General features: G+C 52.5%; 8 protein-coding genes across 8 annotated transcripts; 4 read left to right on the forward strand and 4 right to left on the reverse strand.

The window, feature by feature from the left end:
* Window positions 1–213: 213 nt before the first annotated feature.
* Window positions 214–1,382, reverse strand: LRP88_07675 (uncharacterized protein; the record flags this gene model as incomplete). The annotated part of the gene is made up of 2 exons (XM_083244194.1): window positions 214–823; window positions 877–1,382. 2 exons carry the CDS (start codon window positions 1,380–1,382, stop codon window positions 214–216), a joined length of 1,116 nt encoding a protein of 371 aa, XP_083098688.1.
* Window positions 1,383–2,653: 1,271 nt separating this feature from the next.
* On the reverse strand, window positions 2,654–5,233 carry LRP88_07676 (ABC transporter transmembrane region 2-domain-containing protein; the record flags this gene model as incomplete). The annotated part of the gene is made up of 4 exons (XM_083244195.1): window positions 2,654–2,946; window positions 2,998–3,322; window positions 3,498–4,553; window positions 4,604–5,233. The coding sequence occupies 4 exons, from the start codon at window positions 5,231–5,233 to the stop codon at window positions 2,654–2,656; spliced, it is 2,304 nt and encodes a 767-aa protein (XP_083098689.1).
* A 3,884-nt stretch (window positions 5,234–9,117) lies between these two features.
* Window positions 9,118–10,713, forward strand: LRP88_07677 (HAD-like domain-containing protein; the record flags this gene model as incomplete). Its single annotated transcript, XM_083244196.1, has 3 exons — window positions 9,118–10,146; window positions 10,199–10,348; window positions 10,402–10,713. The coding sequence occupies 3 exons, from the start codon at window positions 9,118–9,120 to the stop codon at window positions 10,711–10,713; spliced, it is 1,491 nt and encodes a 496-aa protein (XP_083098690.1).
* A 1,170-nt stretch (window positions 10,714–11,883) lies between these two features.
* On the forward strand, window positions 11,884–12,513 carry LRP88_07678 (Sec61beta family-domain-containing protein; the record flags this gene model as incomplete). The annotated part of the gene is made up of 4 exons (XM_083244197.1): window positions 11,884–11,886; window positions 12,056–12,260; window positions 12,328–12,423; window positions 12,479–12,513. 4 exons carry the CDS (start codon window positions 11,884–11,886, stop codon window positions 12,511–12,513), a joined length of 339 nt encoding a protein of 112 aa, XP_083098691.1.
* Window positions 12,514–13,380: 867 nt separating this feature from the next.
* LRP88_07679 (uncharacterized protein) lies at window positions 13,381–14,286 on the reverse strand (the record flags this gene model as incomplete). The annotated part of the gene is made up of 5 exons (XM_083244198.1): window positions 13,381–13,653; window positions 13,704–13,775; window positions 13,831–13,886; window positions 13,938–14,154; window positions 14,218–14,286. The coding sequence occupies 5 exons, from the start codon at window positions 14,284–14,286 to the stop codon at window positions 13,381–13,383; spliced, it is 687 nt and encodes a 228-aa protein (XP_083098692.1).
* A 789-nt stretch (window positions 14,287–15,075) lies between these two features.
* LRP88_07680 (uncharacterized protein) lies at window positions 15,076–16,505 on the reverse strand (the record flags this gene model as incomplete). The annotated part of the gene is made up of 5 exons (XM_083244199.1): window positions 15,076–15,807; window positions 15,857–15,928; window positions 16,131–16,310; window positions 16,374–16,448; window positions 16,503–16,505. 5 exons carry the CDS (start codon window positions 16,503–16,505, stop codon window positions 15,076–15,078), a joined length of 1,062 nt encoding a protein of 353 aa, XP_083098693.1.
* Window positions 16,506–18,364: 1,859 nt separating this feature from the next.
* LRP88_07681 (uncharacterized protein) lies at window positions 18,365–22,461 on the forward strand (the record flags this gene model as incomplete). Its single annotated transcript, XM_083244200.1, has 6 exons — window positions 18,365–18,581; window positions 18,642–19,308; window positions 19,358–19,594; window positions 19,644–20,411; window positions 20,459–21,279; window positions 21,329–22,461. 6 exons carry the CDS (start codon window positions 18,365–18,367, stop codon window positions 22,459–22,461), a joined length of 3,843 nt encoding a protein of 1,280 aa, XP_083098694.1.
* Window positions 22,462–23,235: 774 nt separating this feature from the next.
* On the forward strand, window positions 23,236–24,396 carry LRP88_07682 (uncharacterized protein; the record flags this gene model as incomplete). Its single annotated transcript, XM_083244201.1, has 1 exon — window positions 23,236–24,396. One exon carries the CDS (start codon window positions 23,236–23,238, stop codon window positions 24,394–24,396), a length of 1,161 nt encoding a protein of 386 aa, XP_083098695.1.
* Window positions 24,397–24,743: the final 347 nt, after the last annotated feature.

The raw sequence follows: 24,743 nt of genomic DNA on the forward strand, positions 1-24,743 counted from the left end.
TTAATCGAGGTTCATTTTGTACTTCGTATACGCTACGTATCGTTGATGCTTATTCCAACCAAAAGCAGTTTGTCATATCTGGGTATCATTAACTCCATCGCTTAATCGCCTGTTCCTTTTTCCGCTAAACCATTAGTAAAATCACCTAAGCATCCATTACCAACAATTCATTCAATGTGGTCGACACGCTGTGGTAAGCACGTGGTGGACTGATTAGTCCGTGTCAAAGTTGGTGTATCGACATTCACAAGCCCCTGAGCGAGACTTGACGTCGCCCACCTTGTCGCCGTCGTCATCCACGCATCTTGGCGATCCGCTTTTGAAGGACTTGCTCTGAACAATCTCGACGTCGCCAGGCCAGGCGACAAACTTGCTGTTATCGGATGTGTCGTCGTCATTGTCGTGGCCCTTACTCCTGTGTGTCCACAGTGTGGCCTCGAAGCGCGTGTCGTCAAAGGTACACCGCGCAGCACGGTTGCTAGACGAAAGTTGGTCGTCCGGCACGACAGTCTTGTTCATGGAGAAGGAAAAGAGAAGACGCTCCTTGGGCGTGTTTTCGTCCAGGAGCTCAAGGGTGAGGTTGGTGAAGGAGGGTGCAAAGGGGTTGTCGGTGGATGAGATCTTGTAGAACTGGGTGTTGACGTAGGTGATGATCCAGAAAAAGGTCGCGGGTTCGCCCTCGGTATAGGGGTAGCAGCGCCATGTGGATGGATTCGAGGTACACTCTGTCAACGGCTTCTGGAGGTTGGCCTTGAAGGAGAAAGAGCCGGCTGGGAAGTTGGGATCCTTCAATGGGGAGTTGTCCTCGGTTGAGTTTTGACGTCTAGAGGGATTGGTCAATTGGTAGGTTCCTTTGTTCATGATGGCTTCACTTACTTGTCCTTCAGGCCAATTGTCAGTCCAATGCCAAGTCCTATGGCAATGATAGCCATGACGGCCACGGCAACACCAAACAAGCAACACACTCTTCTCCTATCAACACCGCAAATGCGCCCTCGTGGAACAACTCCCTCCTCCTCGCCAAGCGAGTCCCCCTCGACTATCTTGCCCTTTACCGCATGCACCTCCTTATAGCTCGGCGGCGGGGGATGCAGAGTCGGCGCGTGTGGGGGCGAATACCCGGCGGAGAGTATATAAGGTGGGACGTACGGCGGCGGAAGCACGCCGTTGAGCTTTGCGGCGCCGTTGTTGTTGTTGATCTTTGTGACGCCGTTGTGAGTCCGCATTCCTCGCCGAGGCGACTTGTGCGGTACTCGAAGAGGAGTCTTGGGCGGGCTAGGTGAAGGTGTCGAGGCGACCTCGTTCTCGTCAATGGGGGGCATGTAAGAGACGCCGGAGCGAGAGCCGAGGGAGCCGGGACCGCGGCCATGGCCACGGATCATGGCTGCAGCTTATTTATCAATACGAATTTTGTGTTGATATTTCGTTGGTTTCCTTTTATGGCGTTGAGAGGAATTCCAGAGCAAGATGTAGCATAGCTTTGAAACTCTAAAGAGAGGTGAATATGCGGGGGAGAGAAGCTGGATGACGATGAACTCTGGAATGGACCAGGGGGGGAAAACCAAGCTTTAGCTGAAAGAGAAAAGAGGGATGAACAAAAAAGCGCGTTAATTATGTAGTCAGGCTGCTCAATTGAGGAAGAGGACAGAGCCTCTTTTTCAAGGACAGCCTGGTTCTGCGTCAAAGTTGCGCAATTTCCACAGAAGCTCTTGCAAGAAAAGGCAAGACAGCTTTAGTAGAGGACGTTTAGTAGAGGACGGGATGTCAAGACAAGCAGCAAAAAAGACGGCACGGCACGGGTAAAGTGAGAAAGGAAAGGAAAGGAAAGGGTGGCAGGGAGAGAGAGAAAATAGTCTCTTTTTCTTTTTTGCTGATCATTTTGTCACTCAATTCTTGTCGTTCAATAGTCTCTACACAACCTTGTGGTTTCCGGTTCAGCTCAGGTCCAGAACCTCGCCATTCTCTCTTTGCACCTTTCTGGGGGGGGCAAAGACCGGGATCGACGCGGCGCGCCCTAAGATGCTGCTTGCCGCTAATAGTCTGCTGCGGTGGTGTGCCCAGCGAGACTAGTGATTGGGGGGATGACGGCCTGGTTAGTGGCGTTTGCTGCGTGAGCTGGAAGAACCTGGCAGCCTGGGGGCTTTTTTGCTCAAGCCCTGGAGCTGTTGCTTATTGAGCTAGCTAGCCGATGGATGGATGGATGATGCTTCTGGGGGCCGTTGGTGGTGGCTGTGAACCAGGCTCCCGGGGCGTCAATGGGCAATTGGAAGCTTGGGAGAAGAGCAGGGTTCAGTACCATCCATCCCATGATGTGATGATGAGGTCGAGTGCCGCGCTCCATCTCGGCACTCGTCCGTCCTTCTTGACTCTGGCAACCCTAACCCTTGGAGTCAATGACAGAGTCTAGAGACAAGATCAGAGTTTACAACCTCCCTCACCGCTTCGACTCTTAGACAATCTACGCATTCAGCATCAGACAACTCGAAATACTCCGCATATACGGCCGAAGCAGCCAGCCACATGGTCCCAAGATGCCGTCAGTTGTGGGCGCGTAGATATCCATTCGCCCTCTTCCTGCTTACTTGCTTGTACAAGACATATCCGCCAGCCTGCTCCATGCACCATCACTCCAATCGCCTCGCCTACTCTTGGCCTACTCTTGGGCCTCAACAACCTCTTCCGCATACGCCGGGGCCTCCAGCTTCTCTCCCTGATCCGTCCACACCGCTGCCAGCTCAGCCTCGATCTCATCCCGTCGCTTCTTCCACTCGTCCACCTGCGCGAGTCGCTCGTGCAGTTCTTGTAACTCCTTCTCAACCTGCATCTTCTCTCGCTCTGTTCCAATTCGCTCAAACTCCCACTCATCGCCTCGCTCTCCCATTCCCAGGACGAGGTTGTATGTGTGGTACTTCTTAAGGGAAGCCCGAGTTGAGATGGTAATGAGAGCTGTCGCATGTCAGCATCACATGAAAAAATGTCGCCATGGAATCAACTTACTGATGCCCCTCTCCTTGCATGTCTCGTAGAGCAAGCCTTCCACGTCGCTTGACACGGCGCTGGTGCCTTCATCCACGATGGCATACTGAGGTTCATGATATAGCAGACGAGCAAATCCCATCCTCTGCTTCTCACCTCCACTAAGCACATCCTTCCACTCCTTTCGCGTATCCCACCCTCCTTCTCGATCGGGAAGGTAGCCTAACCTCGCCGCCTCCAGTATGCTCTTGAGGTCATCCTCCGACTTGCGCTTCTCCCGCATGTCCACGTGGCCATCGGGATAAATGACTTGATCGCGAAGTGTGCCTGGGCTCAGGTACGGTCGCTGGGGCAAAAACATGATGCCGTCTTGGCCGATGTTCTTGGGCCGACTCACCAATCCTCTGTATACTGGCCAGAGACCTGCGAGAATTCGGGAAATGGCACTTTTACCCACTCCGTTTGATCCGGAAATCTGCTCTTCGTTAGCAGCGGCACATCTTGTGTCGGGAAAAACTTACCAGTAGATGCTCCCCCCTTCGAATTATGATAGACAGGGAGTCAAGCAACTCCTCGCCTCCCTGCGGCCACAGACCAGGGGCCACAACCGGAACATGCTCAAACCGAACACCGTCAAATCCCTTCTGGATCGTCCCTTGAACGTCGGATAGCGAATACAATTCGCTCTGGCCACCTCGGATATGGTAGGCATTGGCATGTACCCGATGCAGAGTCGAGATGAGCGTGTATACACGGCTAGTGTACCCTGCCAGTTCCGAAAGGTCCTTGATCGAATACATCATACGACCTCCAGCATCTGCAAGCGAGAGCATGAGCCTCTTGTTGGTAATAAACTCCTTCATGCGGTTACGTTCTCGGCCTCCCCGGTGTCCATTCTCGGCCATCTCAGCTCGGCCGCCAACGCCGCCCCATGCTGGCAAAAATACGGGCAGTGATGCCAGAAGATATCCGTAGGCGCTCCAGCTGTATTTGAGAATAAAGTCTTCGAGGATGTTGTATCGGATCTTGAGCATGTAGATGCCTTCCATCCACGACTTCAGTGACTTGAATTCGCGGTTCAGGAACGTCTTTTCCGTCTCCGCACCACCATAGAAGGCAACCTCCTCAGCATTGGCAATTAACCTGGCATGCAAGCTTCGGAAGTCACCCTCTTTGCGTCCTTCCACGGCTTTTAGCTTGCCGAATGGCGGGGAAAGCCTTCGAAGGATGCTCGCAGTCAAGAAGTAATTGCTCATAAGACCTGTCAGAGCAAGAGGACCAAGCGACCGGTAGAGCTGGTAGTTAAAGACGCAAAGATCGACAAACGGTTTTCCAAGTGACGAGTAAATGTTGGCGGCTGCTGCACAGAATAGAGTCAGATCTTGGGTGATAAACTGGTCCGCGCTTTGGCCAACGCCTCCGTCCAGGTTCGAGAGCTTATAGTAATTAAGATTATCGTTCAGGTAGAGGTCATGAATGTACCGTGTAAGTCGCGTTCGAAATGCGATCGATACCTTGGACTCGAGGAACTTGATCATGGCGTTGGTATATGAGGCGAAGCCTCCAAGTCCGCACCACTATTGATTGTCAGCGACCGACTCCTTGGACACACGGGTTTCGCCCTTACCTTGAGGATGCCCCAGAGGAAAGCCTTGCCATTTCCAGCGACAAGATCACGCACAATCTCACCGTCGAGACGGGCCACGACCAGCGAAAGATACGTCCGCAGCATCAGAAATACGCCGTGGCTGAGTAGCAATCCAGCTTCTTTACTTGACCACCTCGGAATCATGATGCTCATCAGACTCAGAAATTGGTGCAGGAAAGCAAGATTCAGACCGGGCTTGGTTTGCGCTGAGGGCACAGTGCCTTCGCGCAGTCCAGAAACGCGCGGTGGGTTAAGGAAGAGGCGCCGATGAGCGTCGAATGTGAGCGGCTTGGTCGTGTTGATGACAACCTTGGTTGTCCCATCTTTGTAGGGAACATAGATGGTTCGCGATCCATCCTTGTTGTGTAGCCATGAGTTGGTGCGCACAAGTTTGCGACCTTGCTCTCGCTCATGCCGTCGGTTCTTCCACCATCGTCGCCCTCCCTCTGCGCCGAGGATAATTGAGGCCGCGAGTGCCAGAGTCGCGAGGATACGCGTCGTGCGCGAAGTTCGGCGGAGTTTTGTCTGTATCCTGCCAGTCCATTTGTCGAGGAAGGCCGCCAGCATCTCCTCAGCGGCAGTATGCCGCAAGGTTGATTGCGCAGCCATTGGTGATGGTATAGGGATGACGTTGAATGCGCTGGAGGAGCTTCCCCACAGCAGCACGAGCGACTCTCGAGAGCCTCAGAAAAGTTCCCTCACTTCCCCATCCGGCGAGAGGGTCTCTTTAACGATTCGGGATGAAAACAGAAAGTTCAATGAAGAATGAAGCAGTACAAGATTCGATGATGCGAGAAATCAGATAGCCGAATCGATCCAGGTTCAACAATTGTGCTTTGATTAGGTTAGGAAGGCAGGTGTCATCAAGCCGCCGTGTGAGCATGTGAATACGGATTCCGAGGCAAGTGCCACATGCGACTGCAACTCGCCTGGCTGCGCCTGCTGCAGCGGCCAGCTCGGGACGGGAATGACGCCACAGCGTGCAGTCACATGATGTGGGAAAAGCTGGGGAAGATCATGGGCCGAAACATTCGGCTCCTGATTGGCTGGGCGAAGCATGGGGGAACAGCTAATCCTTAACCAGACAAGCTTCTCCGCTCTCCTGTTCAGCTCCGTCCAACCTGTCGCTGAATGTCTACCCTAGAGAATTTCGAGAATCTCAAAAAGCTTATTCACAGGCACGTTTGATGCTTCATGCAATCCTTATCGAGTGCTTGGCATGTATAAAATTCTGTGACGTGTCTTGGGCGTACATAATGGCACATCGAGGGCGTTAGGGGCTTTTGACTGGATTGTGCCTGTCGCGGATTGTCGTGGCCCGCATCTCATCTGGATGAATGTAACAGAAGAAACTGGTCTAGAACTTCCATGGGTGGAACAAAAGACAGGCACGCAGAGCCACATGTCATTGCCCAGATCCCCAGTTGGTCGCCTTCGAGATAAAGACAGACTTTGCGGGTGTTCAAGCATGCGGCTCTCTCTAGTTTCCAAGTCCCAGTTAACTCTACGCACATGTCTTCATCAACGGGGCCCAGTATGAAGGTCTCCTCCACAGAGCCAAGGGCGAATGGACATCGAGCGCCGATCCACCATGCAATTAACTAAGGTAGCCAGGGGCATGGGACCCGGGCAATGCGACTGAACATCGGCATCCGACAGGTCGCAAGATGGGCTAGTTCATGGCCAATTCATTGCCAGTTCACACGTACATTTCGGATGCACAGGAAGCTCCCACGATTTTTTCTCTCTCTATCTCCAGGGTCCAAGGATGGGTCGCCACAGACCCATTGGGTGACCACAAGCTAATTACGTAGCTTCATGGGGATGACCAGATGCCTGTCTTGTGACACGAGATGGAGGGTGCCCGAGAAGGCTTGCTGAGGCTCACGAGTTTCCCTGCTGATCCCTGTCGCGTTCTGAGAAACGCAGGTAATGCCGACCGAGAACCATCAAGAACTTCATCATCACCAGAGAAAGGCGCAAGGGTTCTGACGGATTTGGGATGGTGGCAAGAGGTCTTTCAACCGGCCACAGCGGGTATGTAGGTCTCTCGACTGGTCAATTCTGAGGGGCCCACGATGCATGGAGACATCACTGATCCAGGCGCCAACGCGGCCAATCATGCCGTCTGGATGGGACGTATCTTCCTGGACTGACAAGGTTGATGGCCCTTTCTACGTGTCTCAGTTTCTTTGACCACGGACTCGAGCATTCGGGATGGCTGAAAATGTGCTTTTTGCTGAGAGTCCTCATCTCCATGCTATGGAGATTCGGCGTTGCTAACGGAGCAACAGCACTGCATCGACGAGAGCTTCGGGCCTCAGGGCAAATCGGAAGAGGGCGCTTCAATGAAACATGCACAAGAGGTCCTTCGCAGGACACACTATCAGCACACCACCAGACCTCGTCGTCGGAACTGCATCTACCCGTGCAGGCGGGTCAAGAAACAAATGAGACAGCCAAGGGCAAAGTACCTCGAACTCTCCCAAAGGCTGCTATTTTCTGACAACATAATTCACATAAAAATAGCCAAAAAATAGGGAAAAGATAGTGTTCAAAGACAAAGCCCTAGGAGCTTGACGTATTATTCTGGTATCTTACTGCAGCTTTATACGCATTCCTATGGAACGAAAAGCTGATGTCTTTGTACTGGTGTCTCATTTTTTCTTGACCCTTGTGCCCTGACACCCATCATGTTGCCACAAGGAAACTGGGAACAGAGTGCGAGTGCGCCCAGGCATTCTCGGACAGCAGACAGCAGGGAACACGGCTGAAAAGCCGGGGAGAGCTTGGAGCATGGAGCAGCTGGTCGAGTGTGAACTGAGTGGCCACCACGCAATGGGTGAGCTCTCCCATTTCTTCTCGGCCCTGCTAACGAAAGCCCGTGGTACGCCCACACTCTGATTGAAAGCCATGGCCGAGAGTCTATCTCAACCTAGCGGGCGCCAGGTCTCCGTATTGAACCCACATCATGAGTCCCCTTAACATGCAAGCTCGACTCGCGAGCGGCGCATCAGAGAGCTGGGACGCAGATACTGTAGACCCGGCAAGGGGATATCGTAGAGCACAGGCGTCGCAAAAGTCAAGCTGTTGTCCCCTTTGCCCTCTCCCGCGCCCAAGTCAACATCCTCCCGCAGTCCGTTATTGTTACTCTAAGCCTGGGGCAGGGGTCCTAGGCGCCGCACCGAGCATGGGCGGGCCACGGGCGACCATAGGACAGGGTGGTTAAGATGAGCCTGGCGGGCACCATTATTAGCGGAGATGAGAGACAAGGGGAGAGATAGAGTGGTATTGTGAGAGGCGTGTCTATGAAAATTTCACACTGTACTATGCGTGATAAATAATACTATATGTACAGTGCGTTCATAACAGTCACAAACCTCCCCCAATACTGTACTATCCTTCGCCGAGGGCTAATCTCAACCAAGACTCCACTCACACCTTCTCTCCCACCCACCCCAGTCAAGCCCAGTCGAGCCCCGTCCCGTTCGACCATCCTCTCACAGTTCACACAGTCTCTCGACGTCCCAGTGTCCCTGCCGCTCAGCGTTTCCAGCGGATGTTCCCCCCGGCTTCCAGCACCTCTCCCGCTGCTCCCACCGCGCCTGTCCAGCCTTCCAAAACCAACCTTCAGCCTTCAGGTAGGGAGTCTCCAGAGACCGGGCAGTTTTACCACTTACCCCCCTGCGCGCGCTCCCAGCCTTGATCTTCCAATTTCCTCTTCCTCCCCAAGTGCCCAGCCCAAGACCCAATCTACGTTTTAAAGGCAATCATCTCGCTTGCGCGCCAGGTCCTCCCTCTCAGCCTCCGATCCGCCCTGCTTCTCGTCTCCGTCCTCCGCCCGCCCTCCGTTCTTCCTCCTCCTCACCGAGCTCCATCCCCGACCGACGCAACCCCCGAACAGGTTTCCCGTTTGCGGCAGTCTCTTGACGAGTCACTCATTCGCTCCGGTTCTCCCTTTGGTTACTTTTCGCTTCATTCACTCGCACCTTTTGCCTTGATCCAACCTTCAGCCACCGCTTGCCTCGGCCCAAACGCGCTGCAATTTCCCACCAACTTCGCCCCCTCTGCGCTCTGAAGCCTTTCGCCTCCTTCATCGACGCCAAATCGAACTGTCTCGCCTCCTCCCGCGTTCCGGGCCTCTGTAGGCCATCTATAAAGAATAAGGGGCTGTTCATTTAGGACTGGTTTTGTGTGTGGACGAGGTCGACGACGTGAGTTGCCATCATCCCTTGCGCGATCCTGGTAGCCCCCTGCGCGGTTTCTGGTTGTTATATGCTCGTGAGAACACGGGAACAGTATCGTCTCCTTGGCGACGTTGTCGCGACCAGTTTGAAGACGGTGCTGGGATGATATTGGTGTGAGCTGGTGATCACCACGTCTGCGCGCTCCTGGCTGTGGTACTCCATCCGGCTGCTGACGGCTCCCAATCGCTGCTTGGAAATCAACTTCTGCAGGACATTCACTGACGGGCCTTCAAGCAAACAGCAAACATGTCCGACAAGCCGCAGACTCCGAACGACGAAATCCAACTTCAGTCGAACTCCGCCGACGCTGAGATGGGCAAGGACAAGGATCTACTGTCACCAGAAGATGGGTCAAGCTCCAAGAAAGGCCGTGGGCTCCTCCAAGTTCCCTCGAGATCATCGTCACAGCGGAACCAATCGTCACCAACATCTACGGGTTTGAGTGGGGCGACCGTCAGCGATTCCCGGAACAGCATCGGAAGCCGATCGAAAGACTCCAAAGGTAGCCTCCGGGGGCGACGACGGAACGGAAGCACGTCTAGCAACCGGACTGGCGGCGAAACTGAACCCACAAACACCCCTGTAAACACCCAGCCAAGCTCTCCCGTTGCTCCCCCCCAGAAGAAGAAGAGAGGTGGTCTGCTCTCGTTCCTTGGATGTTGCGTCACACCCGAGGGCCCCAACGGCGGCGAGGAAAACAACGAAAACGTGCACAAGCTGGACAAACTGCCTCAGCGGCCAACATCTGCTAGGTCGCGAACCAACACTCCCCAGGAGCAGCCCAAGCCAGCTCCCGAGAAAGAAGCCCAACCAGCCGCCCCCACACAAGAGCCCAAGGACGAGCCTACTTCATCTGGCAGCACCAACGACGAGATTACAGTGGCAGAGCGAGAAAACAGGGAGTCGAAGCAATCGATTCCCCCCGCCGTCACGGTGGAGCCACCCAAGCCATCTCCAGCAGACGAGGAGCCCAAGGAGCAAGATAACAAGACGGCCGACACTGGTGACGTTGATATGCGAGATGCTCCCGTCGATGAGGCCGAAGAAGTGCAGGTAGCCCCTGCAGCCGAAGCACCACCCCAAAGCACGATACCTCCTCCACCTCCACCCCCAGGTCCGGGCCCCTCTGCCGTGGCACCCGTTCCATTCCCCGAAGCTGGCCCATCGGCGCCTGAGCCGCAGAAGTGGTTGCTCCCCCCGATTGCGCCAGAGCACAAGGGCCGGAAATGCCTGGTTCTTGACTTGGACGAAACTCTGGTCCACAGCTCCTTTAAGGTATGTCTTGCGATGGTGTTGGATCGTATGGCGTGCGCTAATTATTTGACAGATTCTGCATCAGGCCGACTTCACCATCCCTGTTGAGATTGAGGGTAACTACCACAACGTCTATGTGATAAAGCGACCAGGCGTCGACGAGTTCATGAAGCGAGTTGGCGAGCTGTACGAGGTTGTAGTGTTCACAGCGTCTGTCTCTAAGGTGAGTCTTATCAGATCCTCCGCAATGGTTCGACTAGTACTAATGATCTGCAGTATGGAGACCCTTTGCTGGACCAGCTCGACATCCACAAAGTTGTCCACCACAGACTCTTCCGAGAGAGCTGCTACAACCACCAAGGCAACTATGTCAAGGATCTCTCTCAAGTCGGACGAGATCTGAAGGATACCATCATCATCGACAACTCACCAACGTCATACATCTTCCACCCCCAACACGCAGTTCCTATCAGCAGTTGGTTCTCTGATGCTCACGATAACGAGCTATTAGACTTGATACCCGTTCTTGAAGACCTGGCTGGCCCCAACGTGGCCGATGTCAGCCTTGTCCTCGACGTCACTCTCTAAAATACCCACCTTCACTTCTATTCTCTTTGTCGAACTTTTTCCAACGATTCGAAACACACAACAACCCTTGATCTGCACAATTGCCATCATAGCGGAAGGCGTTTGGTTGAGAGCTTTCGTTTCCTGGTGCAGATGTACTATTGTCTAATGTTACATAATTGAGTGGTTGGAAGGAAACGGACCTCACCAACGAACTCAAACTTCCCCTCGACGCGAGGTTACCCGGCGAAACTCGGTTGGCATTAGCGCGGAGGTCCTCTGGAGCGGGCATTGCATTGCCATTACATCTCACGGATTCGGGGCAAAAGATGGATCAGCAACCAGAAGTAAAAGCAAGCAAGCACGGGACGATCATTGGTGGAAGAACAGGGTCTTCTTCTCCCAGAGATGGACACGTGGTGTTTGAAAAAGACTACCTATTTTTTGTGCAAATACACTGGCGGAGGAAGAAAAAGGAGGGCGAATTCTGCTGCGATGGGAGAAGAGGCCTCTGGACCATGCATGGGGTAGAGGAACGGACAAGCATGTGTGAGAGGGAGTCCCGTGTGTGGATGGGATAACCTGCCAGCGGCGAGGGGCGGGTTTTTTGCGATTCCATTTGTCTCATGGTTTGCGTCTTTGATTCTGCTTCTGTTTTTTTTTCTTGAATTATCCATCACCTCATACATGCGAGTCTGCGAGCGGACTCGGAAGCGAGCAAGACAGCGTTTGTGCTGATCAGTACGATCAGCGGGAGTAGAGTCTATAGTCATCTCTACTATACATAGCTATTGTCACTAAATTGTAAAACCCCCCCGACGCTTTTGGATCCTAGTGGTGAATCATGCTTGAACTCAGGAGCGCATCTCGGCCTTATCCGGTAGCCAGTCGCATGTCCCTTTGGTGGAGCATGCGCTGGTTGAGCTGCCACTTTCACTTTGAAGCTCGGACGGAGTCCGGAAAAAAGAAGATCCGACCTCCCTGTTTTCTGGCGAAGGTGGCCTCAACTCCTTACCGACCCATTTACTGGGGAAGACGCCCATAATTTCGACGCAGCCCAGCCCGTCTCGACCTTTAATTCCAACCTCGACATTCTCTCCTTTTCGCGTCTCTAGCTTTATCGACTTTGGAATCCTGCAGCGGTTCCGTGTCAACTGTCCTTCCTAGGTCTCTTCGGTTTTATTCTTCACAATGGTACGGAATCCGTCTCTCCTGTTCAGCCAGTCAATTGCACGTGGTCGCGATGCTACCATTGCTAGTGTCGCGAGCTGCTGGTGATGCGCTGCGACTTTGGTTCCTCTACACGGGGGCTCCATCGCTATCTTGTCAATCAAGAGCTTCAATGCTGACTTCTGAGCTATAGTCTTCTCCTCGTCCCTCTTCCCCCGACAGCGGCGCTGCTGCCAGCGGTGCCAGCGTCGGCCGCCCCTCGTCCCCTGCCATCCCTGGTGGTCCCCGAACTGCTATCCGACGACGTGCTGCCGCCGATCAGAAGGAGAAGATTGCCAATGCGCGACCAAGCAGCACCCGCGCTGCTGGCGCCGGCGGCTCCTCCAGCACTATGCTGCGTATGTTGCCCCTTTTCGTGTAAAGGAGGTTGGAACATTTGGGACAGGTTGTTAACATGCGACACAGGACTCTACACTGACGAGTCGCCCGGTCTGAAGGTCGACCCCGTTGTTGTTTTGGTTCTCTCTCTGGTCTTCATCTTCAGTGTTGTCGCCCTTCACAGTACGTCCATATCTGTCCTCACATCAGCCAAGAACGACACCTAACCCTTTGACAGTTATTGCCAAGATCACCCGAAAATTCTCTAGCTAATTGCACCATCGATCACCGACGAGGAGGAATCAACGAAGAAGGGAGGCGCTTTTTCTCAGTGGGCGTAGGCTTTTCACATCTGGGATGTTTGAGGATGCGCAAATCTACAAATGGAGCAAGGGGGAGGATAATACGGCCATACCGGAAACTTTTTTTGTCGTTTGTTGAATTGCTGCGGGTTATGAGATAAAGCCTTTGTATTATATCAGCAAAAGGGACCCAGACGGCAATCTGGACTTTTTCTGTTTTCGCGCGCTTTGATGGTGTCTTGGTTCGTACTGATGTTGGTGATGTCTACTTGGCCTTTCTGGGCAATTACGTGCATGTTGGTGGCTGATGAAAAGTTGAAAGCAGCTCGAACCGACTCATATGAGATCATGTCCACTGACCAATTGGACGAGGAGACCATGGTACTTAATATCATCATTTAACAGGTGAGATGGGCCTGAAAGCATCCCACATATGCTCATCGTCGACTTGCCAGCCAGGTATAGCTACAGTACATGTATCAGAACCACACAAACTCTACCAAACCACATCCAATTCAGTACCTCATCTCTGCATTCTAAACAGAAACCTCGTCAAGTAGTTCGGCCATCTAAGTCTTCATGGCCAGTTCCAAGAGACCCTCATGAGTTCCCCAGTTGGGTAGCCCCTGAGGGCATTCGTTGGCCACAAGGGTTCAAAGTGATGGGTCGATCTGAATATGGGTCAGTGCAAGGCCCCTTTCGCATCTTGAGCTCGACCTACAGGACTAGGTGAAAACATGAGCATAAACGCCCATGAAAAGAAGCATCATGTGTGGTGGAAATGGTTCAATCCATCTCGAGGCCAATCATCATCTCAACTGGCTGATGGACACTGATGTCATCGAGTGGCCCGGGCGAACGCTTCCGTCCCATCCAGAACACGTCGCAGGAGCAGGTTGTTCTTAGCGACCAGTTCATTGTTGAGAGCTACCGCGGCAGAAATGTCATCTGCCGGAGCCTCCTGGACCGGCTGAGGAGACTGGGACGGCTCTGGAGAGGGAGCCGCGCCTTGGTCAATGGCTGTGGGAGGGTTGGGCACAAAAAGAGGATTCTGCCGGGCCCTAGAAACAGCTTCCTTGGCCTCGGAGACAAGTACGTCCCAGTTGAGAACCTTGGTCTATTAGTTTTCTGGTTTTTAGATACTTATCGGGGATCGCTTACTGGCTCGCCGGTGATCAAGCGGCTTGCTGCCTCCTGAAGGATACGAGCATGAGGCAACGCCATCTCAGGAACCTTCATAAAGACTTAGCATATGCACAAAGAGACAAAGTTAAGAAAGAATACTTACTGGGAGGCATTTGCGTCCGACTTTGGCACAGGCGAAGCATGTGACGGCGTTGGGTGCTGGATGAAGAACAATCAACTTGGTTCACAGACAAGGAGGGAGGCACAAACACTCTTGGGAGCGGCAGACAGCAACAGGGCCGTTTTGATCCATTCTGCTGATGCAGGAAGCGCATGTGATTTCGCGAGGTTCGTCTCGGGGCCTCATGTTGCGTCTCCATCTAGTGCGTGGAGCCGCCGTGCTTTGAGTGATGCCACTATTCGCGGTGCTTGGCGGGTGTTCCTCAAACTCGCTCCCGCTGTCATCCAAGCCATCAAAAAGAGGCGCCTATGAGGATGGAATACGTCAAGTCGGAGTTAGTAGGACATCGGATGAGTTGTTGGTACTCACGAATCTCATGGCCGTGTGACTTATGCGCTGAGCAGCGCGCTGGCTAGCAAGTCTCCCACTTCCACTCATGGTTGGATCGATGATGAGATCTTGTTAAAGGATGAAGTTGGATAGATGATAGTAGTTGCACGGGGTGATGATGTGAGCTTGTAGGCGTGTCGTGTTGAGACGCGAGTGAGGAGCGGGAAGGAGGAGGGAGATAGGAGAGAGAAGGAAAACAAGGTGCTGGAATCATAGTGTTTGATGGTCCCCGATACTGAGATAATCTTGGGAGGGGCCTTGCAGTGCCGTCCCGTTAATTAACTACTGAGCCAGTGGGGGTATGTTTGATTCCCTTGATTGCTCCCTGAAGCTGGTCAGTGAATCACTGTCATATCTGTGTGGATATTGGGAACCCGGGGATACAGCAAATACGCTATGGAGACTCTTCGAATGCAAAGAGATAGCATCTACTCAAATGAAGTGGCAAGTTGATGCCATGAGTCCCAGCTAGATGTATCCAAATCACGCCTGAGTTAGGTCTCCTTATTATAGTGTCACTTGGTTTCGTACGGTTCGTATGCTAAAGGCTCATATCTTGACTTGACACCAGATGAACACTTTCAAGAAGACGGCGAGGCAGTTCAGGACTGAACGTCCAATAGAGCCAAGTGTCTATGGACGAGGACCGAGTTCACTACGGGAACTATCCTGACATGATAACGCACCCTCAAATATGCCCTGGTGTTGTAGTCCAACTACCCTCTCACTTTCACGTAACCCTGCGTTTCAACCTCAAACCCGGCCATGATCACCAAATAATGCTTCCCAGCAAATCGATCAGCTTCATGTCACCAGAGTATCAGCTTGGGATGATCCTTACGTCTGCTTATCGCTCAGAGTTCGCGGCTCAGTTAACAACTTCTGCAGCACCTTCTTGCTCTGGACGTTGTCTTCGTGGAGAAGATCCAGGCTCCCCTTGATGCCTTCCATGATCTCGCAGAGATCGGCCACGACGTCGGTGTTGCGGTTGATGGCGGAAATGATCTTATCAGCGGAAGAAAACTCGGTAGTGACCTGGATTGGATCCTGACCATTGTCGCTTTCGTCATCACAGTCGTTGTCGATTTCAGCATCAGGGGTGGTCTTGGTGCCCTGGACGTTGTCGCTGTCGCTGTTGTCGCCCCAGTTGGTGTTGCGTTTTTCATTCCAGGTTGCGATCTCGCCGCTGCCCCAGTGGATGACGCCGCTGTCGTCCCAGGAGGGCCTGCTATTGCCGGCCTGATTGGTGTTGGTGTCGGCATTGACATTGACGTTTTCATTGACGTTCCACTTAGTGTTGCTGCCGTCATTCCAGTAGGTCTTACCAATGTTGACCTGGTTGATGTTGGCGTTGACATTGACGTTATCGCTGCCGCCCCAGCTGGTGTTGTCTTTGTAGTCCCAGCAGGTCTTGCCGTTGTCAGCCCGGTTGACTTTGCCATTGATGACCTCCTTGGCATGGTTGTTTCCGTCCCAGTAGTCGTTCGTATCCTCGCGGGCGAACCAGAGAAGTCCTTCTTTCATAAGGGCGAGCTCGGCTGTGTTGGAGAGATACTCCCAGTCCGTGTCCTATAATTGTGTTAGATATAATCATGATAAAGGTAGATACGAAAATTACCTCGTGGCCCTCATCCATCTTGCGCGCACAAACCTGGAGCTCGTATGCTGATTTGAAGGCAGTCTCGGGAACCTGCAGAGTCAGTCACCGCGGAGGGGGATAACCAAGCAGAAAGCGCACCTCTTCACATTCCACTCCATGGAGAACACAGCAATAGCATTCGCCGTTTGTATTTCCTGAGAGAAATCCAAGTCAGTGGCTTTCAAGCGTAGTTGAAATGGGAGAGGAGTATCGTACCCGGGTGATCGCGGCAGAGGCCGTGGAACCCGCGTACCATCATGCGGTTCGCGCACTGAAGACAAGGTACTTCACGAGGGGATCCCTGGTGCTGGAAGGGACGGCGCTCTGGAGCGTACGCGTTGGCCCACAAGTCCTTGGGGGCATGGTGTTCGATGGGCTCAGGCGATGCGGTACCGTACTTGCGCTCATTGATCTTATCGATTGGGAGGTCGACCTGTTAGGGAGGAAGTGGTTAAAGCAAGGTAAATGCTGTTGAAGAACGTGTCGGAAGACTTACAACGGTGAAATCCCTACCAGTCACGACGGTGTTCGCCTCGGAAGGGGGCTCTGGGTCCCACGAGCCCCAGGGAGCCTATCAGATAGATATGAGAGGGTGATGAGGAACTTGGGTAATGGGAAACTGTACCATGGCGACAGGTTTCTTCGAAGAGAGTCTTGTGAAATGTATCAAAGACCTTTCAGACACCCGCTTAGTGAGCAGATGTTGTCGGATTACCCGATGTTGCTGGTGAGAAGAGGGTAATGAGGCGTGCTGGAGGGTGTTCTCCTCGAGAGTGTTGAGATGAGGAAATGTTGGAGGAGGAAAGATGCTGAAGTCAAGATGTTCCAGGCTTTAAATAGTTTGCGCTGGTAGGCAACATCTCGGTGACCGTCATGTTTGTGAGTTTGGTGACAGTGATTCAGAGCAAGTTGTGACGAGTTGCTATACAATCAGTAACCACTCAAACAATCACAGGCTCAGACAAAACAGTGCTATTCAATAATTGCCAACAGTCTCAGCAGAAATTGTTCGGATTCAGAGAGCAAGGGTAAAGAGAACTCTTGAATAAGCTCTAACACCCATAAGCTAGATATTGGCCATCATCATCCTGAATAAGGACCTCGATGTAAGTTTGTGAGTTTGTCTCGTAACAAAGAACACTGAAATAGAATTTTGAGTACATGGAAACAGGAACAATGGCTAAGCGCATATTATTCATCGAAGTACTCAATGGTTTCTTGGAGGCGGACAAGCATCCGAGCTTGATTCTGTGACGTTTAGTAATTGAATCATGCTCTGTGAAGGTATAGAGTGTTCTGCCAGGTAGTCGATCTGGTCACAGCAAAGTGGTCTGGTCTATCTGGATATTTCCTACAAACGCCATCGACATAGCACAATACTTGCTTGTTTCTAATGTGACGTGGAGCGGTCCACGTGGTGCTCGCTTCTACTTTCGCCATGAGATCTGCTCTTTGTGAACTTTAGCCTTCGAGAGTGAATCTGAGGTTTGGTGTGGTTAGAATTCAGAGACTACGCGTGGTTGGTTCGTCTCCCAGGCGATTGAGGTTAACAGCTTGAGCCCGAGGTTAGTCTGGTCACTCCCAGCAGGCTTTATCAATGGCCATCTGAGAGTGAAGTGCATGATGATAGGAAGAGTGTTGAGCGTGAGAGGTAGAGAAACTACCTCTTAATGACTGAACGGCATTGCCATGAATGGGACAAGAGCGAGAAAAGACATTGAGGAAATATCAGTCAAGTGATTCATGCAGAAAGGCCTTGGTTGACAATCCCCTGGCACAAGCCGTATAGACAAGCCGATGACGCCCCGAGTCTGGGACGCCCCTGTCTAGCAGGTTGCCGTTATTCACAGTCCGTCTTGACTCCGTATGAGAGATCAGATATGAAATGAATGACTTAAGCGAAGATGGAAGGTTGAGAAGGAGACGCGTCGTCGTTTGCGTGGTGGAGTTCTCTTTTGTAATACTCCGTGTCGGTGGTCCGTATCCGTATGCCGTACTCCGAGCGGAATGAGGCGTAATGATTCGCTGGATACGATAGCTTCAATACGTGCCTGGGACAGGATATCAGGCAACAATGAATTGCTCTTGTATGTAAGAGCGTGATTTTGTATGATTGGCCACGTAATTACCGCAACAATGGTCATTTCCTTTGTTGTGTCTTGAATTCGCACACCAATACGAGAGCGGGTTTGCGATATGCCCGCTATTAATAGCGTCTAAGCCGTTCTAGGATAGTGGATCAAGGACCAAGCTCCAGGGGGGGGCTTAGAGCTGGAGCTCGAATTTGTAGGGCTGACGTAGGAGGTTGATGCTACTCAGTTTCAAGTCGTTCCCCCACTACGAGACGGGACCTTCCTCTCTGCTCCACCATGAGAGCTTCATACAAGACCCCTCCATCTCCCACTTTCAGTACAGTAACCGCCCAGCTTCTTTGGATGCCAGGCTTCTATTACTCTTTCTTCCGTCGATAACTGCAAGCTTGTCGCCATGGCAGTCATGGACGAGAAGAAGGCTGCCGCTGCTGCTGCGAGCCAGCAACAGCAACAGGCTTTCCCCCGCAATGACATGGCAGACGCCCTTGTCACAGATGGCTTTCAGTTGCCCGATATCGACCCTGGTGATGGCGCTCCACCGCCGTATGGAGAGAGCCACGATCAAGTTCATTTCTCTCAGCCTGGTTTTGATGCTGGCGCCGAGGTGACGGGTACGTACCCAGCATGTGTGCAGCTATCATGGAAACATCCCACCTAACTGATGTCATTAGGCGATGGCCGAGTCAATATCAATATCAACACCAAGAACAGAAGACTCGCCGATCTCCTTGCCCCGACTCTGCAACGACAAGTCACCGCCGCCGAACCTGAACCTCCTGTCCTTCCTCCCGCATACATCCCTCCAAGCCTCGGCGGCCTCCCAGGCCAGACACCGCCACCAAAGCTCAACGTCGTCGTACAGATTGTCGGTTCCCGAGGCGATGTCCAACCCTTTGTCGCCCTAGGCAAAGTACTCAAAGATACATACGGACATCGAGTGCGAATTGCTACACATGCTACTTTTCAAACATTCGTCGAAGAGAATGACCTCGAATTTTTTAATATCGGTGGTGACCCCGCTGAACTGATGGCTTTCATGGTCAAGCATCCTGGTTTGATGCCTGGCTTTGATGCTATTACGAGTGGCGAAGTGAGCAAGCGTCGAAAGGGTATCCAGGATATTCTCCTCGGCTGCTGGCGATCTTGCATAGAAGGAGGCGACGGCCTTGGACCACCCCCGACACCTCATGCCAAGAATGCTCCTCTGGATGCATCATTGGAGGTATCTGGCGCAGGTCAAGAGCCTTTTGTCGCCGATGCTATCATTGCGAACCCCCCTAGCTTTGCCCATGTTCACATTGCTGAAAAGATGGGAATTCCAGTGCACATGATGTTTACGTGAGTTATTCTATCCTTTATGAAAGAGCACCTGCTAATACTCGTCTAGTATGCCTTGGTCGCCCACAAGGGCGTTTCCTCACCCCTTGGCCAACATTCAATCTTCTAACACGGATGATGTTATGACCAACTACATGACTTACACACTTGTCGAGATGATGACTTGGCAAGGCCTAGGCGATGTTATCAACCGATTTCGAGAAAAGGCCCTGGATCTTCCTCCGCTTTCACTGATCTGGGCTCCTGGCCTACTGGCTAGGCTCCAGATTTCCTGGACATATTGCTGGTGAGTATATACGCTGGCTTGAATGAAAACACCTCTGACTTTAACTCAGGTCACCAGCTCTGATCCCAAAGCCCAATGATTGGGGTCGACATATCGACATTGCTGGCTTTTACTTTCTTAACCTAGCATCCTCCTACACACCAGATCCAGAACTTGAGGCATTCCTGCGAGACGGTCCACCTCCCGTTTATATCGGATTTGGCTCCATCGTCGTCGACGACCCCAACGCCATGACTGAAATGATCTTCGAAGCAGTCAGGCTTGCGGGTGTACGAGCCCTGGTATCTAAGGGCTGGGGTGGACTTGGCGCTGACGAACTTGGCATACCTGATGGTGTGTACATGCTAGGAAATGTGCCTCATGACTGGCTTTTCGAGCATGTCTCTTGTGTTGTCCACCACGGCGGCGCAGGAACCACTGCTGCCGGTATCAAAGCCGGAAAGCCCACGATTGTGGTTCCATTCTTCGGTGACCAGCCGTTCTGGGGTGCCATGATAGCAAGAGCTAACGCAGGTCCCGAGCCGGTCCCCTACAAGGCGTTGACGGCAGAGAAGCTGGCCGAGTCTATTCAATTCTGCCTTCGCCCTGAGACTCTGGAGCAAGCGAAGGCGTTAGGAGCCAAGATTCGAGAAGAGAAGGGCACTGATGTGGGTGGAAAGAGCTTCCACGATCATCTAAACGTGGACAACTTGCGATGCTCCGTGTCACCAAGCCGTGCCGCGGCCTGGCGTGTAAGGAGAACTCAGGTGCGGCTGAGCCCCTTTGCTGCTGCGGTTCTGGTCGATGACGGCTCACTTCAGTGGTCCGACCTCAAGCTGTAAGCCACCTGGACAGGTCTGGAAGTGTTACGCTAATCAAGAGCAGATATCGCCCGAATGAGTACAACACCGAGGACCAGCCGCCAGACCCCATCTCGGCCTGCACCATGTCCCTTGTCTCTGATCTTGGAGGTATCGGAATGGCCATCGCCGATATGCCCAGGGAGATCTTCCGAAGTATGCAACGGACTAAAGAGCCTGAAGCTTCACAGGATCGGCCACAAAGCCCCGAAAAACCTGCAGCATCGCAGAGTGAGACCTCACTGCTCACACCTCCAACAACCGAAACAGATTCGAGATTGACGCCTGCACCTAGCGCCTCGGAGACTGGAACTGTGAACTCGACGCTCGCCATGACTAGCCATTCTAACGCATCTCAGCCCACTTTGAGCGATGCTTCATCCACCTTCTCGACGCCTTTGTCCCCTGGGTCCTCGAATGTCCAAGGATCAACAATTCATAGGCCATCAAGGGACCAGTTGAAGCAAGCATTTGGAGGCCATCGAGACCGGAGCTCCTCACCCACAAACTACATGACCCTTAACGCGGCGGTAGGTACTGGTAAGGGAGTTGGCAGGATTGTGTCCACGGGTGCCAAGACGCCTATGAACTTTTGTCTGGGTCTTGCCAGAGGCTTCAGAAACATGCCACGACTTTACAATGATGACACTATACGGCCAGTTGAGAAAGTTACTGGTCTCGGTTCTGGAATCATGGTGGCTGGCAAGGAACTTGGCTATGGAGTATTCGATGGCATTGCTGGCCTTGTCACACAACCCCTGAAAGGAGCTGAGAAGGAGGGAGTACAAGGCTTAGTCAAGGGTTTCGGTAAAGGTATCGGTGGCTTGGTCGCGAAGCCCGCAGCAGGTGAGTCGAATGAGGTGGAGATATTTGAGATTATACTGACTTGTCCAAGGTATCTGGGGCATTCCAGCCTACACCATGCAGGGGGTTCACGCCGAGATCAATAAGTTCTTCACCAAAAGCGTTCACAACTACATCGTCTCATCACGAGCTGTTCAAGGTCAGCATGAGATGATGGAATCGACCCCTGAGGAGAGAGATGACGTTGTCAAGCGCTGGAACAATGTCAAGTTCGACCTCAAGAACTTTTACGCCATGAAGAGAAAAGAGAAGGTGGCGGGCAAGCTACCGGTAGAGCCGCAGCCGACCAGCGGAGGAGCCGACTCCACGTTTGATCGCCCACGTACTGGATGGCTACATACAAGGAAGCTATCTTTCGATGAGAGGAAGAAGCTTCATGCTGAGAAGGAGGCATGGAAGAGGGGCTATGTGGACGTCACGATTCCACCGCCTACGGCCAGCGACTCCTCGAGTATACAGACGAGCTTGTCGGAAGATGCCGAGCTCGAGAGAGCTATCCGGGCATCCGTTCTAGAGACTTCGCGTGGAAATGCCGAGGAGGATGCTATGATCGAGGCAGCCGTTCGAGAGAGCGTCAAGGCTGTGCGACAAAAGGTCGAGTCAGAGCAGGCTCCCCCGCTTCCACTCAAGGACCCGTCGATATTCGAAGACCAAGACTACCAAATCACGGATGAGGAGTACCAGGCTCTCATCGAGCAGGCCATTCAGCAGAGTCTCGTTGCCGACGCACAGTTGCCCCAGGAATCTGGTTTCGTGGAACTCGACGTGGACACGGCTGTTCCCCGACCGGCTCCCCTCGCACAACCACAACCACAACCACAATCACAGCCACCCAACGATGAAGACGCAGAGCTGCAGCGCGCTATTGAAGCATCAAAGAACCCGCCACCTCTTCCCCCAAGAGACAATGACGATGAAGAACTTGAACGCGCCATCGCTGCCTCGAAAGAAGCGATGGCAAAGGAGGCGAGCCAGAGGACCGAGGAGGAGATTGTTATGGAATATGTCAAGAAGCAGAGTTTGGCAGAAGAGGAGTACAGACAGCAGATGATGAAAGGGAAAGGCAAGGCAGATGAGGAGGATGAAGACGAGGAGCTGAGACGGGCGATGGAGGAGAGCCTGAAGATGAGCAAGGGGGACTATTCAGGCCCATCAGGGGCTTGATGCTATACCGAGCGATTGAATGATTTGATGAGTTCTTTTTAGTTTTGTATTGCCGTAGGAGGCTAGGATACCCACGTTGCAACATGTATAGAGAAGGGATTTCAGTTTCGTGCATATTCTTGATATATGAAACACACTATTGATAGGTGTAGGGACACTAGTGATACATAGTACCGTAGCGAAAATTGTTACTTGGAATTGACTAGAGGGACAATGAGAAATAATCACTTGGATGATATTTTTGTGTGCTTGAGTTGCTACTGGCGTGTTGGTGACTGTTCAGGGGTATTCTCCTTTGTGTTTCCCTCAGCCAAGAGAGGATTGGGTAAGGAAAAGGAGCTCGAGCCCTCTCCAACATGACGGCAGAGCACAAAGAGATGCAGTGGCTCAAGAATCCAAGTAGAAGGTTCAGGTGTTGTTCACTCGAGGAGGATACAGATTATGATGAGCCCACGTTGCTCGGTCAAGCGTGCAAAACGTGCATGCTTGCTCACTGCTGTTATGTATAGCATCAAAAGCATGTTCCTGCCTATATGGCGAGAGAGAGTTTATACTCTTACGTGTGTTTGCCTGTGTCGAGTTTATTCTGTGTGGACAAGACTCTTCAGATCCACGGACAGATGTTGATAAAATAGAATCTGCTTCTTATAAATATCATCTGATGAGCTCCTCAGACAGTAACAATTATCTCGCACATCAACTCACGACATCACTTCACATACACCAAATATCTTTCAGAAAAACCATTCAGCAACTAAACAAAACACAACAAGCATGGGCTCCCAGCTCTACCCCACGACTCTCCCACAATACGTCCACTTTTACCGGACTTTCCGTCAGGTCGACGAGAGGACATGGGTCATCGAAGGCAGACTCCTCGTCACGCTCCTCGACTCACCCCAGGACGGAACCAGCTGGCCTGTCGGCGACGGAGCGGGTTGGTACCACGCCTCCGAGGCGCCAAACCCGCGACCGCACTCAAGCCCCATCCATGATGCCAGCAGGTTCAAGCTTCTATGTCATTGGCGGGAGGAGGGCGCCATGTGGGAGATTGGCCAGTGTGTGCTCAGGGTGCAGCTCAGGGTAGGGAACCAGGACACCAAGGAGGCGGACACGTTGAGAGCTCTCAAGGGGCGGGTGTTGAGCCTTGCAACACCCACTGTCTACGGTGACTTTGAGTTTGACGGATATGAATACATCATCTATAGCAAGATTGATGGCGTGCCCCTCAACAGGGTCCGGAACAACCTGGACGCGGAGCACAAGAACCGCTGCGTGAGCCAGATCGCGAGATTCTGCAAGGAGCTCGCGTCGTGGGAGCGGGACAGGACTGAGGGTGTTGGGGGCGTCAATGGCAGCCGCATGCGTGACGGTTCTTTTCTCCTTCACCACTGGGTGGTCGGTAACACGCCTCAGGCGATGCTCGAGAACTGCGTGACCATGAGTCTGGACTGCTCCAAGCTCGTGTTTGCCCATAATTTTCTATTCCCACACAACGTGATTTTCCACTGCGAGCTGGGAGCAAGCGAGGGACGTGTCGTTGGTGTTCAAGACTGGACTCATGCCGCCTTCGTTCCCGAGGGATGGGTCAGGACAGGCTTCGTCCTGTATGATGACGACCTGGGAGATGACTGGCGGCGCCTGATCCATTCGGCGCTGAGCTCCGAGGACTTCTCGTTCCCTCAAGAGGAACCGCTGATGGCTTGGAAGAGGGAAATGCAGCCCGAGAGCAGCATTTTGCAGAGCCAATACTGGGCGACGGTGGGGAGGGAGAGGAGGCTGCGGGCAGAGCAACATATTCTCGATGTCACCAAGCCAAGCGAGAATCCTGGCGTTCCTCACTCTTGGGATGATATGCAGCTAGAGGATTATCCGGACCTCCCCTTCTGTGTGTCCCAAATGATAATTAAATCATTTTACTATCCTCAACGATGATTGCATGTGCTGAGCATGTGGTTCAGGGACCCACGTGAGCGTTGAGGCAAATAAAGGATGGATAGATAGGAGATAAAGGTAGCGAGTGCCTTGGAAGGCATAGATAGAGACATAAAAGAGATGAGAAAAAGAAAAACCCAAAGGACACCTAATTATTGTGATGCTTGAATGTGTATGAATATTGTTTTCACCCTTGACGGTCGGTCAAGTAGAACCAAGTTGTGTCTTTGAGGCCTGAAAGGTCGATTCGATTGGGTAGGTAAATCCTCCGTTTCCAGACATGTTGAAGGGACTACCCGGCCTTCTAGTCGAACAGATAGCTTGATTGTCTCATGCGTAGGTCGGTA

This window comes from Fusarium phalaenopsidis (assembly GCF_050370095.1).
Source record: "Fusarium phalaenopsidis strain FUZ10S chromosome Unknown contig_32302, whole genome shotgun sequence".
Taxonomy (NCBI): domain Eukaryota; kingdom Fungi; phylum Ascomycota; class Sordariomycetes; order Hypocreales; family Nectriaceae; genus Fusarium; species Fusarium phalaenopsidis.